We start from the raw sequence: 13,704 nt of genomic DNA, 5'->3' as shown, positions 1-13,704 counted from the left end.
CTAAGAATATGACTAAGTATTTATTTTAAAAAATTTCTGAAATTTTTAGTTTTTTTAATTTTTGGTTACTAATGTCATCGCTGACGTCAGCAGGCCCAGGCTAGAGGTTAGGTTGGTTTAGCCTGCAGGCTGGCCCTGTCTCGTGGGGCCCATGGCTTGCCAAGGCAAGCTTGGCTCACTGGAAGTTGGTGCCTGAACTCGGGCCCTGTCCTGCCAAGTCTGGGGGCTATGGCTGGAAACGCTCTAACCACCAAGACAACAATGTTTCTTGTCTTAATGATGCATAATAAATGTATTTAATACTTACCATCCAGCTAAATTGTTAAAAAAAGAAAATTATTATAAAAGTGTTAGGCTTAAACCCTAACACATCTCCTCTTTGCGCCACATATGCTCTTTTTTTTTTTTTTTTTTCCATTGCTCTCTCTCTCCTTTCATTCTCCTCCTTCTTCTTCTCCACCTCCTCTCTCCTTCTTCTCCTCCTATATTTTTCTTCTCTTCCCCTCTTCTTCTTCTCTTCCTCTCTTATCTTGCGCTGCATTTGTCTCTCGCTTCACCAAGCCTCGCCGCCTCGCGCTCTATCTCACCTCGGCGTGAAAACCAAAACCAAACCACACCAAACCGTTCATTCTGATTAACCAAGGGCGTCGATTCAGGGTGGTGGTTCGACATCGGTTCTGAAAATCCCTCCACCAAAGCCCTTGGTTCGACATGCAATTTTGGCTCAACACCAAACCAAACCAAACAGATCCCACCCATGGCCCATTTTTTCACTGTGGTATCAACATGTGCATAACCTTATTATGTTTATGTAAGCGGAGAAAATAAATTGCCAACGGGGTCTAGCTCCAATGAAAAAGGGTCTTGACTTGCATATTAGTAGTCTCAGCTTTGAATCCCCATAATACCTTAGTAGTGTGTGCGAAACCCCCTTTCCCCTTCCCCCTTGTAGTTTAGATAATTGTTTGTATTTTTTGTGTTTAAAAAAAAGAAGTGGAGAAAATAAATTAACTAGGGCTAGAGCCCAACCAAAAACTAAGGCCAAAGAAAGTCCATAAACAAGCTAGACCAAACAACCTGGTCACAAAAGAAGATTAAAACATAGGCCCAAATGTAAAAGTTTAAACTAGAACCCACGAAAGAACACAACAAAGATCAGACCAGCCCAAGACCTGAGGAACGTCCAAGTTCTTGACATTGCTTTCTTTTATTTGTATTTTTTAGACAACGAAAAAAGAAATTGGCTTTGGCCGGCCTGAGTTTTTGACACATTATAGGAGAGTGGTTTGCATGTCTGTGTCACTATACGTTATAAGCAATCAAAGATGCAATAAAAGAAATGGAAGTTTGTGGCTAAATGCATGTCGAAAAGGGCTAAGGATCCCTCTCACATCATATGTGACGTGAGATTACACAATAATTGGATTGGATAGCTTCTCAACAGAAGAGTTTTGCAAATTGGTAGTGGTCATCTCCCATCCCTGCCAATCTTGCAATCAAAGCAAGGAAATTTCCATTTCAACACAAACAAAAAATCCCAAATTACTGTGTGCGGACGTGTTTTCATTGCTTTTGAAAGCGCTAAGATCGGTTTTAGCCGACCATAGTTATTTTTGATAGGGTTTGACACAAATAGTTATCGTTGTGCTATGAACCCACTTTTTATGAGAAAGAACATGCCTTTATTTTTGGGACGAAAGAACATGCTTCCTCATGTTGCATTTTCAAAAAGTTGAATTTAACAAAAAAATTATGTACTTCTAATACAAGCATTTTTTATTATAGCAAAAGTGCTAATCCGCACTTCTAGCATTTATCCTAGCAAAACTATTTACTTGTTCAAACTTTGGAGACGTAAAACAAAACAAATAAAAATTGTAAAGACACTTAAGATATGGATACCAAATAATTATAGATGTATAATTCATATTGCAACATCACACGCCATGACACTTGAACAACCCAAAAATGAGATTGAGAATGCACGAACACAATATGGTCCACTTATCAAGAAACTTCGTACCATAACCACAAACCACATACTCCAATGCCTTCTCAAACTCAGGGATTTAAAGACGTGTAAATCACATTCAATTGCAGAAAGTCCAATAATTAACATTAAAATTTACTTACAACATGTGATTTGCAGGTGATTACATGTATTCAAAATTTACTTAAAAAATCTATTTTTGATAGAAAATAATTGGAGGAACTTTTTTTCATTGTCCAAAAATCAAAAAGAAAGGAAAGAAAAAACTTCAATTTTTTTTTCTTCTAAAGAGCAAAAGTTTAGGAGGAGATTGGATATTTTCACCACTAGAATCAAGGCATACCCACAACCTCTAGTTGAAAGAACTTACGCGTAGCACCCGATTGCCAACTGCTACAGGTATGAATTTATGAAGGAAATTACATATTGCGCACGAATGAGGATTGCTGGCAACGAGACTCAAACACTAATAGTACTACACACAATGCAGGACCTTACCAACTGGTTGTTGTTGGCGAAAAAACTTTAATTTGTTACAACCACAAGTAGACAAAACACAAGACGAAAAATGTCCATTCCCACCAGAAAAGAAAAAAAAAGTGATTAATATTATATAGTATGGGACCACAGAATGAGAAATTTCAGTGAACAAGAGTCATTCTCCTCCAAGCTTGGAGCTTCCCCACAATCTTTCTGTTTTATTTACTTTTTCAAGAAATAGCAGCCACCTCCCCCCAAACCAGACAAAAGCAGGCCATGCCATTGCCATTCATACATCCATATTTCCATTCCTCTCGTTTGACCCATCAATGTCACAGTTATAAATTAAAAATGGCGCTGTCACAATTATATAGATTATAGAATAGTCCCTCCCCTGGTTCCTCCTACAAAAGCCATTTACTTGTACCAACCGAACCTTTTGAATTCTCGACACGTTCATGGAAAGTTTCACTCGTAATGTTTAGTTTATGGGTTTTCATGGTGCTTCATGTGAATGGGTTCACGAACATAGTTGAAGTCTGGGCCATCAAAATTCATTCAAGAGCTTGTGCACAGTGAATTTCCACGAGCTTGCACAAATGCAAAGAATTGGAGCCGTAGAAATCTCGTCACATGAGCTTCATTCATTCGTGGAGGATAGTTTAATATGTAATTTTTCGAAGTCTAGAAGGAGACACTAAGATCTATTATAGGTGAACGTTATATTAAGAATCTTAAGCAAGGACAAACAAAAATAAATCGTAAAACATTTTAAGGAGAGACCTAAAAGTCGTTTGTTCATAGATAACATCATACAAAATTGTGTGATTTTCATTGTGGTAATTTATAGCTACAATATTGTAGGTAGTGGCAGAGTTGGAAATTTATCATATAGGGGATAAACAAGTTTATAAAAATGAATATGGATGAGTATGCATCGGCCTTTTAAGAGGCATATTTCATCAAACACCTTATCCCTTTTCTTAGAAGAAAAATTAAAAATCACTGAGGTCAAATTCCATTCTCACTAAAGATAAACTTAAGAAAACGGAATTTTTTTTAAAGTTCATGTTGCCTCTGTTAGAGGATGAGATGCGACTGATTGTAAAAAGTATTTACCTTTACACTCAGTTTTATTCTCTATAAATATTACAATATAGATTCCTTTGTAATCTATTAAGCTTTTTCAAATGTGAATTCGACCATGAACATCAACTTTATGTTTTGGTTCATAGGTTCATAGGTTCATTTTTCAACAAAAGGATGTGAAGTTCCTCCCTTCTAGATTACAAGAAACCCTTAGCCCAACTGCACCCAAAATTTCGAACCCAAAAGAATATATCCTCAAAATCTGTCAAATTATCGGAAATTTTTTATTCCTTATAGGTATGATTAATTTTAGGATATTGGGGGACAAGAGATCTAGAAATCGCTGGGTCTACGCTTGACCAACCATGGACTTGTGCTCTTGTGCTTGGAGCACTCCACCGAGTCTTAGCCTCCAAAAAAGGGGCGTTAAGTTATATATTTGGGTTTGAAAACTTCACATTCGACACCAGTGTCCGCTAGCTCATAACAATTTTACAAATTCAATAAAAACGGACACCAACTTTTTCTTGTACCAGATAAACATCGAACCCATTTATATATTAATGGATTCTGAGATGGCGCCATTTCCGCATGTTTTTCTTTTTTGAGTAAACTGGACGAGGAAGGTGGGTTTTGTTCATTTCTCGTGTTTGAGTCAGTCTAATACAATAATTCATGTATCGAGAAAAACTTGCTGGGTGAATTGAACTCGTCTAGATTAGGCGTTCGTATCCGGGAAGAAAAACGTCTCATCAGATTCATTTGCGAGATAGGTCAGCTATCTTGTACCTATATTTTTGGATCATATTGGTTAATCACATGATTTATACAGAACAAAATTTGACCGCACGATGTGCATCATCTTTTTATCACGACTGACTTTTTATTTTTATCAAGCGACTTAATTATATCATGTAATAAGAGAGACAAACACAAAATTATATGCAATTGATTCTAAGGAAGTATTACGACTCACGATAGCTAAATGTCAACAATTTATAACATCATATCATCACAAATTTCTTTTGAAGAATAACATGTCAAGAATTTATCCCCCAATGCCACTGCTTTCTGCTTCCCAAAGTCTTAACAAATTTCTTTCCATTGTTAAAAGGAATGGACTCAATCCGAATGATAGAATATCAATGTATTCATTGATTCAATGGTCCAAGAAGGTTGATGCTGATCCTCTGCTAGTTCTTCTCAATCCTAACCCCTCCCTTAATATTAATGGGCCCCTTGGGACTTGATTACTACTGGCACCCCCCGGGTACAAGTAGCACAGTTTAATGGTATATCACAGTGAAGTCATCGTGGAATAAATAAATGGCCTGCATGCATGGATTATGGTGGTTCATGGACCACACAACTAAGCAATAAAAATTAAAATTAATTTAAAAAAAAAATAAAAAGAAATGGGATTGTCGGTCTATCTTGGGTGGGTGGAAATGGGACTGTGGATGGGACTGTAGGGACGTTTAAACGTCGGATAATTTTGAGTAGAGAACATATGATGAGGTGATGTGGTGCTTCGTTTGGTGCGGGTACTTTTTAAACAAATCGAACGATAAGCTGCTGACAAGGACGTTTCTTGGTTTTTCTTTTCTAAAGACGGACGTTCCTTACTTGATAGGGACGTAATGATGTGTAATAATACTATTAATTAATAGTGTATGTTAAAGAAAAGTCCTTTCTTAGAAGTTGTTTCGCATATAAATCCCGACGGAAAATGCTAGAGGTACCAATTTTGGGCACCAACTCTCCAATAGAGCGTGGGACCCGTTGTATTGGCGGACTCCACCTCTATTAGAGAGTTAGTGCCCGAAGTTGGTGCCTCTAGCACCACCCTATCCCGACATCTGAATTTTTTTTAAAAAAAAACCTTTTTATCTTAAAGACATATTTACTTATTAAGGAAGAGAGAAGTCATGAATCGGGAAGTTAGAAATATAAGAAATAATAATGAGAAGGAAGTCAACTATTCCTTTAATTAATTTAATTTATAATTTTCATATATTAGATTATGGATTTTAATGTTTAAACTACATATTGCTTATGTGTTAGTAAACACATATAAAGCCAAAAATTGGGATAATTTCAATACGAGTGCTGCTAAATAAACCATAAAATTAACTGAATACACCCTATAATCTAAGTACACCCTAATATTTAAATCAAAATATAAAATTAACTAAGCACACCCTATTTAATTACAAAAAATACACCTATACACTGTATCACACAACACCAAACCCAATGCCTCCTCCGTAGCTAGAGACGATTTTGTTGAAGATATTATAGCCATTGTAAGTTGTTCTGGATTTGTTTTCCGATCTCTAGTTATTATTGGATGAATTTAAAATTAACCTACTACCCTTTGAAATTTCTACATAGGCAGCCAATGCTCATACTGGTTGTCTAAATCTGCTTCTGCAGGTCCCTATTTTTAATTACTCTTCCTTCTTCCTTTTTGTAGTTCCAGAACCAAAAAATATATAGAAAAAGAGAAAAAAGAAACCAAGAGAATGTTCTATTTTTGAAGGACTCAACTTTCATCCAATAAATTATTTATTTATTTATCCTCCTCATATGAATCATTCACAACCCTTAAAGAACCTGTTGAAGTGGACTCCATGGATCATGCATCCGCTAGAGTGTTATCTACCACCAACGACTAATTATTTATTTTACAATTTAATATATATTTTTGTTATTTTATATTAGAGTAAATTAGTAATTTAATAAATAGTTTTGATAGTATGGTGTTAATTTTAGGGTTCGTTTGGCAGCACTCTTTCAATACTTGTTGGTAAAGACATGAAAAACAAAAATTATAATAGTTTCAACATCCATTCATGGTAAGTAAACACGTCATTATTTTATATCTATCTATAAGTTTTAGATTAAGCCATAATAATTTTTGTGGCAAATGCATTGCATAATTTAGTAAGAAAAGCAAAATACATGCATCTTTGTAGACAGTGGCAATCCACAAAGTTGAATGCTAGCATATGAATATATCACACTTACCAATAAAAAAGAGGGAATATCATATGATATATGAAATCCAGAAAAATTCTTGTCATGTTGTGTCAAAATCAACTGTTTCTCTCTGGTTCTTGTTTATCTATGACACCGAGTTGGAAAATTAGATTTGGAAAATGCTGCAGAGTGCAAGAAATCCAGCTCATATGGTTCAATCAGAAAATTATGTAACTTTTATACGGAATGGAACGTGATGATGTGACAGCAACGTCTCATATTTAACCAAATTATTTATTTTTGGTTGCAATTTGTAGCCAGTAGTGTCTATTGTCATCCTCCAATTTCCTTTTTAAGCATCTTCGTTTTTAAGAAACTACCTCATGTAGCCATGTTGAAAAGCAAATTAAATTAGAAGATGTTTCAATTTCGATTTCTCTTATTCATTAAGAACACGACACATCTTTCATTTGAAGCTGAAGTTTTCTACTCAAAATTTGAAGTTGTTTCATAACAATCCATTTTCTTACATCTTGCCTGTCAGCAAATTACTAATATGAATTTGGGATAAAATTAAAGACCAGCACTAATTTAATTACCAAACTTTATCATTGTCTCTTAACTACAGTGCTTTCGCGCGGATATCTATGAGGATAGATCTGCTGCCCATCAACCAATGGGTGAGAATCTGAGAAGCAATCGACGACTGATATCCAATCAAGAACTGGACCCCACATCTCCCAATCGCTGTGCTTGCGGCAACCCGACGCGGAGGAGCTCTTTTTTTTTCTTCCCGCGTTTCAATGCACAAATATATAGAATCTGCTACATACTTGCGCTGGCTGGATAGAGAAAAAGTAAAGAGGTAAAAACTCGGCTCGTAAGAATCTCGGAGTTTCGCGAGAAACTGACGGTAATTGCGGACTTGAAATCCAACTTCAATTTGATTTACTATTTTTAGGGGAAGGCGCAGCGCAAATACAACGTACACAAACAATATGCAGTTGGGAAATGGAATTGGGGATAATATTTTCAACCCCCTAAATTTCCCTTGTACACGTGTGGGGGGATACGTCGTTTGCTGTTTGCGTGTTGTTGGGTTTGAATTGGGAGATATGTTCCCCTACATGCATCTCCACTGAACTCATATGTTCTCAACCAATCATATCAAAGCTTATTAGATTAGCAACCGTGTAAAACGTCGGACTGGATGAGCGAGAATAGGTAGGGTGGTGAGCGGAGCAGAGGATTGGTAATTATTATCCTCGTCGTGCATCTCGTTTAATTGGTTTTTGGACTTTTTCACTTGAGTCTGAACCATGAGGGATAGGGTTTAACTATGGTTAATTTCTGACTGGAGTTTTTTTAAACCCTGGTTAACAAGGGGGCCACTCAACCCTATATAAAGGACACCCCTCCCTTCTCATTTCCCTCACCACTCATTACTGCGTGTTACGACATTACACTCTTTTTCATGCTCTCTTACTCTATTATTTTCTTCCTTCCCCATTTCCCATTATAATTTCCTTCCTTCATTTCTTCTCCAGCTCTGAATCTCTGGTGCACCCTCTTTCTATCTTATCTTTTGTTTCAATCATAGGCACAAGAAAGAAAAAAAATGAAAACCTATCGCTTTTCGATACTTACCGCTGTGATAACTTGAATGGGAGAAAATGATACAAGACTTGTCATAATGATAAAAGAGACAGACATACAAATGATATAAGACTTGTCATAATTATTTTCTTTACCATGTGCTATGTTCATGTTTGTTTTTTTGTTTGTAGAGGAGAAAATGGCGTCCAACGGGAACGGAGAGTTCACCTTTGCGAACGGAAACGGGACGGCAGCGGTGGCGAACGGCAATGGAACGGCGAGAAACGGGCTGGCGAAGATCCAGACGCAGAAGAAGGGCAATGGGATGTGTCACGACGACAGCACGCCACCTGTGAAGGCGCAGACAATCGACGAGCTCCACTCGTTGCAGAAGAAGAAGTCGGCGCCCACCACCCCGATCAAGGGCACTCCAGGTGGTGCCTTTGCCATCACGCTTTCTGAAGTGGAGCGACAGAAGCAGCAGCTCCAGTCCATCAGGTATACACGTGGCACGCAGCCCACGCACCCACGTAACTCTTTCGATATACTTACTTATTAACACTCAAAACAGTTTAGAGCACGATAAATGAGAAGGAAATAACAAAAACCCACCCAAGAAGAAAAAAATTAATAAAAACAGCTTGAACGGCGGATTTGTGATACAAGGGGCCAGGGTTCAGGCCTAATAATTTCCTGCTTGGTTTTATATTTGGCAGTGCATCTTTGGCTTCGCTGACGAGAGAGACTGGGCCAAAGGTGGTAAGAGGAGACCCGGCTAAGCAGTCGGAGACGCCCAAGGTTTCGTCGCACGTGTCGCACCATCACCATTTCACGCCCACCATCAGCGTCAGTGACAGTGCCTTGAAGTTCACACATGTCCTCTACAACCTTTCTCCAGCTGGTGAGCTTACCAAAATTTCATTTTTTCGCATCTTGATCCATTTTTGTCCTGCCACCAAAAATAATTTCTGCAAATTTGGATCTGGTCTTGTCTTGTACAATTAAGGAAGGCTGTTGCGTTCTCAATTTGTCATCTTACCATAAAATTAATATATTATGAAAAAAAAAATCGCAAAATGACAAACTGAGAATGCGAGTAACATTTGTTGCATACCATCGATTAATTGAGTTGTTTCTTTATCTCTCGAGACTGATGCGAAAAATAGATATAAAAGTGTATGAAATATGAGAAGTTTTTCTTTTATTGATGTGTGGGTTGTATCTGGTGCAGAGTTATATGAGCAGGCCATAAAGTATGAGAAGGGGTCCTTCATTACGTCAACAGGCGCATTAGCAACTCTTTCTGGAGCCAAGACTGGTCGGTCTCCAAGAGATAAGCGCGTTGTCAAGGATGACACCACTGAGGATGAGCTTTGGTGGGGAAGGTAGTAATAATAATAATAATAATAATAATTAGTACCCATTTTCACTTTTTGACTAGTGTGTGTAATGTAATTAATAACGTTATTATTAAAAAAGGATATTGACTTGCGGCTCAGTAGTCTCAGGTTTGAACTCCATTGCACTGTGGTAGAATGTGTGAAAATTCTCTTTTCTATAATTTAGACTATTGCTTGTATTTAAAAAATAATAATTTAATACTATATACTTACTTTTATTTTATTTTTTCTGAAATAAATAAATTACTGGCAGTTGAGAAATAATTGGTATTTTTCACATGCAGGGGCTCACCCAACATTGAAATGGATGAGCACACCTTCATGGTCAACAGGGAAAGAGCTGTGGATTACTTGAATTCTTTGGACAAGGTCATTTTTCCTTCCTTCATTTTTATGCCCCACATAAAAGCTTGCTTTCTTTTCCAAAAATGGATTTTAGGACAAGTTTGAATATTTACATCTTTAAAAATAATTGGTGTTGAAAAATGCTTAGAATATATTGCTTTTAGGAGATAGTGATGTTAGAGTAGAGATGTGGGCGATGGTATCTTTATTGTCTTGTTTCTCCAACTTGGCCTAAAACCCCATTGGGAGGATCAACTTTGTCGTTTTCTGCATAATTTGCCCAAATTCTGCCCCACACGTTTTAGCGGTGCTCTGTATTTATCTTGCTTGTGTTGTGTTCAACCTTACCAGTTTAGCAGCCAAGAGCCTACAACTCTGGGGAAGGATAGATACAACAAGACCATAATTAATATTTGGTCAGACTTATATTGATAACTATTAATTGGTTCTGTAAATTTGAACATGTTCCAAACTGTTATGATTTTTTTTAACATGTAAATTAAAAGAGCTTAGTGCCAACAGGTTCATAGCTCAGTGGTAAGAGCATTTGTTTGCACATCAACGGTCACAGCTTCGAACTCCAATGGCACCTTCCCCTTCCAAACTGTGACAAAAAAATAAAATACAATAAAAGAGCTTAGTAATAAGAAGTAGCAGAATTTATGTATTGCTAAACTAGATGTATTTGCTGAAAGTTTGTCACTCTGTTGCATATATATATATATCATGGTAAATTTAATAAAATGAAATTTCTGGGACAGAAATGGTATTGAACTTTTGATTTACAGGTCTTTGTGAACGATCAATTCTTGAACTGGGATCCAGAAAACAGAATCAAAGTGAGGATCGTCTCTGCCAGGGCTTATCACTCACTGTTCATGCACAACATGTAAGTAAAACATAAGAATTTATGAACGATGGTTGAATTCATTGCTTTTTCAGCAGTGTATGTTTCTGTATGCCTTCCATGGGGTAAGGCCGCCAGATAAGTCCTCTTAACGTTAACATAATCTTTTTTCTGAGTATTGCCATCCCTAAGTGTAGAAATCAGTCCAGGAAAATAGGAGGTGCAAACATGTGTATTAGCTTAGTGTACAATTGGATAACTGGGTGGGTTGCAGGTGCATCCGACCCACTCCTGAAGAGCTGGAGAATTTCGGTACTCCGGACTTCACTATATACAATGCTGGCCAGTTCCCGTGTAATCGTTACACACACTACATGACATCCTCCACTAGCATAGATCTTAATCTTGCTAGGAGGGAAATGGTCATCCTCGGCACCATGTACGCCGGGGAAATGAAGAAAGGTCTTTTCAGTGTCATGCATTATCTCATGCCTAAGCGACAAATCCTCTCCCTACATTCTGGCTGCAATATGGGGAAAGATGGAGATGTTGCTCTCTTCTTTGGTTTGTCAGGTATAGTATCATCGGATCGCGGTAATGGTGTCGCTCTAGCAGCCATATGATATGTGCTCTCTTGCTCTCTCTCCCTCACCATCCTTGGTGTCTTATTTGAAATGTGCTAAAGATCAGCCATGTCATTTCAATAATGAATGCTAATTTTCTTTTTCTTTTTTGTTTTGTTTTAATAATTAGGTACTGGAAAGACGACTCTATCTACAGATCACAACAGGTACTTAATCGGAGATGATGAACACTGTTGGACTGAGAATGGTGTGTCAAATATCGAAGGCGGTTGCTATGCCAAGTGCATAGACCTCTCAGGAGAGAAAGAGCCTGACATTTGGAATGCCATCAAGTTTGGTGCTGGTAATATATCATTTCAATTTCTTTTATATCATGGAAGAAGTAAAAGTGCTCTGTTTTATCTTGTGAATTCAACTTGAAACGATTGAATTTATCTTCACTGGCAGTGTTGGAAAATATCGTGTTTGATGAGCATACACGAGAGGTGGACTACAGTGATAAATCTGTTACAGGTAAATATCACTTGTTTAGTGATCCATTATACTTATACATGCTTCTGTTCCTGTGATAAACCATACAAATTTATTGAGCTATTTTTCTTCTGGTTGCAGAGAATACTCGTGCCGCCTACCCCATCGAGTACATTCCCAACGCAAAGATACCATGCGTCGGTCCACATCCAAAGAATGTCATCCTTTTGGCATGTGATGCATTTGGTGTGCTCCCACCTGTGAGCAAGTTAAACCTGGCACAGACCATGTACCACTTCATCAGTGGCTACACTGCCCTTGTAAGTTCAGCTATTCCAATTTATCTTGTGAATTATAAGTTGGGGGCATAATGAGGCTCTCTGCAGAAGAGCAAAGGTGCTCTATGTGGTCTTAAGAGCAAATCAATATATTGGGCTTCTTAACACATTTTTCACTGAACTAATTATTGAAAATTCTTAGGTTGCTGGAACCGAAGATGGTATAAAGGAGCCGACGGCAACATTCTCAGCTTGTTTTGGTGCAGCATTTATAATGTTACATCCTACCAAGTATGCAGCAATGCTGGCTGATAAGATGCTGAAGCATGGTGCAACAGGATGGTTGGTCAACACTGGGTGGTCAGGTGGAAGGTATGCGCCTTTGATAATGTCATCATGGCCTTAGAATCATTTTGGCAATAGAATCTGGACCAAATAAATAAATATTTCTCTTCTGCAGCTATGGATCAGGAAAGCGCATTAAGCTACCCTACACCCGGAAAATCATTGATGCCATCCACGATGGCAGCCTCTTAAACGCGAAGTACAAGAAGACTGAAGTGTTTGGACTTGAGATCCCCACCGAGGTTGAGGGAGTGCCTTCGGAAATACTGGATCCAGTGAACACCGTAAGTTGGCTTTCTCTTGCAACCATTCCTCTGTTTAGTCTTGGTCTGCCCTTGTATTTGATATCCAACTTTTTTGTTTGGTGTTGCAGTGGTCAGACAAGAATGCACACAATGAAACACTGCTGAAGCTGGCTGGCCTCTTCAAGAGGAACTTTGAGACCTTCACAAACTACAAGATTGGAAAGGACAACAAGCTGACTGAAGAGATACTTGCGGCTGGTCCAAATTTCTGAAACCTTGGTAGAACAAGAAAAACTGGAAACTAGTTCTAGGGAAGTTGGAGGGTCTATGCAATGAAAATAAGAATTGGATAGATTTGAGTTGCAGTCCTTGTTCTTAGATTTGCAAAATGGTTCTTGTACTTTTAAGTCCTATTCTAATATAATCAAGGAGGTGGATGCTCCATATATTCCCTCTCATCTCGGCGTGTTTCCAAATTTGAAGTTTATTTGAACATAAATCCAAAGCAAAACAAAGAAAATAGAAAGGCATTTTCAAGCCACCAACCATGGCACACTCCCTTGGTGGAGCAAACCTTTCGTTGACTTGAAGAGTTAGGTCTCTTCAACCTCAGCTGAGTCGTTTTACGGTGAGGGTGCCATATATGAACTATGGATGTGCACCTTCATATTAGGGTAAGTGTCGTGTGAGTTTTGAAAGTCAACCTTGGGCCCAAAGCTCTCTCCTTCTTCCATTGTCACTGTCTTTAAAGGCCCAATTTTCCAGACCCATGAGCAAAAAAATCTAGGTCCAAACAAGGCTATAATAAGTGATTTGATTTTAAAAAAATGTAATTTTTAGTTCACGAAGCATACCGGGTCAATTCAAAGATGACACAACTATTAAGTTAGGTTTAGTTTAATGATATATATTTTTATTTCTAATGTTGAAAATGTCCAAAATTCGAATCTCCTTTCCTTACTAATAAAAAATTTAAAATAAATCCGGGGGGAAAATTGTTACCCTACTTATATTGTTGTTTTCTTGAGACTGATTGAACAAGAAGTGGAACA

The 13,704-nt window shown here is 37.7% G+C and overlaps 1 protein-coding gene across 1 annotated transcript; it reads left to right on the top strand.

The window, feature by feature from the left end:
• Window positions 1-7,942: 7,942 nt before the first annotated feature.
• On the top strand, window positions 7,943-13,110 carry LOC110763885 (phosphoenolpyruvate carboxykinase (ATP) 1). The gene is made up of 13 exons (XM_021966768.2): window positions 7,943-8,101; window positions 8,329-8,635; window positions 8,854-9,038; window positions 9,369-9,522; window positions 9,822-9,906; window positions 10,671-10,771; window positions 11,004-11,302; window positions 11,483-11,656; window positions 11,761-11,826; window positions 11,926-12,104; window positions 12,265-12,434; window positions 12,523-12,691; window positions 12,781-13,110. Exons 2-13 carry the CDS (start codon window positions 8,337-8,339, stop codon window positions 12,922-12,924), a joined length of 2,025 nt encoding a protein of 674 aa, XP_021822460.2. The 5' UTR covers window positions 7,943-8,101; window positions 8,329-8,336; the 3' UTR covers window positions 12,925-13,110.
• The last annotated feature ends 594 nt before the right edge of the window (window positions 13,111-13,704 follow it).

The sequence above is a fragment of the Prunus avium genome, chromosome 6, assembly GCF_965620075.1.
Source record: "Prunus avium chromosome 6, drPruAviu1.hap1.1, whole genome shotgun sequence".
NCBI lineage: Eukaryota > Viridiplantae > Streptophyta > Magnoliopsida > Rosales > Rosaceae > Prunus > Prunus avium.
The sequence above is the reverse complement of the archived record's forward strand: the minus strand, read 5'-3'. Positions and strand labels throughout refer to the sequence as shown.

Excerpts from the sequence above, each read along its gene's own strand:
- LOC110763885 (XM_021966768.2), top strand. The coding sequence starts at position 8,337 with ATGGCGTCCAACGGGAACGGAGAGTTCACCTTTGCGAACGGAAACGGG. Across the intron at positions 12,435-12,522 it reads ACTGGGTGGTCAGGTGGAAG|CTATGGATCAGGAAAGCGCA; the intron begins GTATGCGCCTTT and ends TCTCTTCTGCAG. Across the intron at positions 12,692-12,780 it reads TACTGGATCCAGTGAACACC|TGGTCAGACAAGAATGCACA; the intron begins GTAAGTTGGCTT and ends TTGGTGTTGCAG.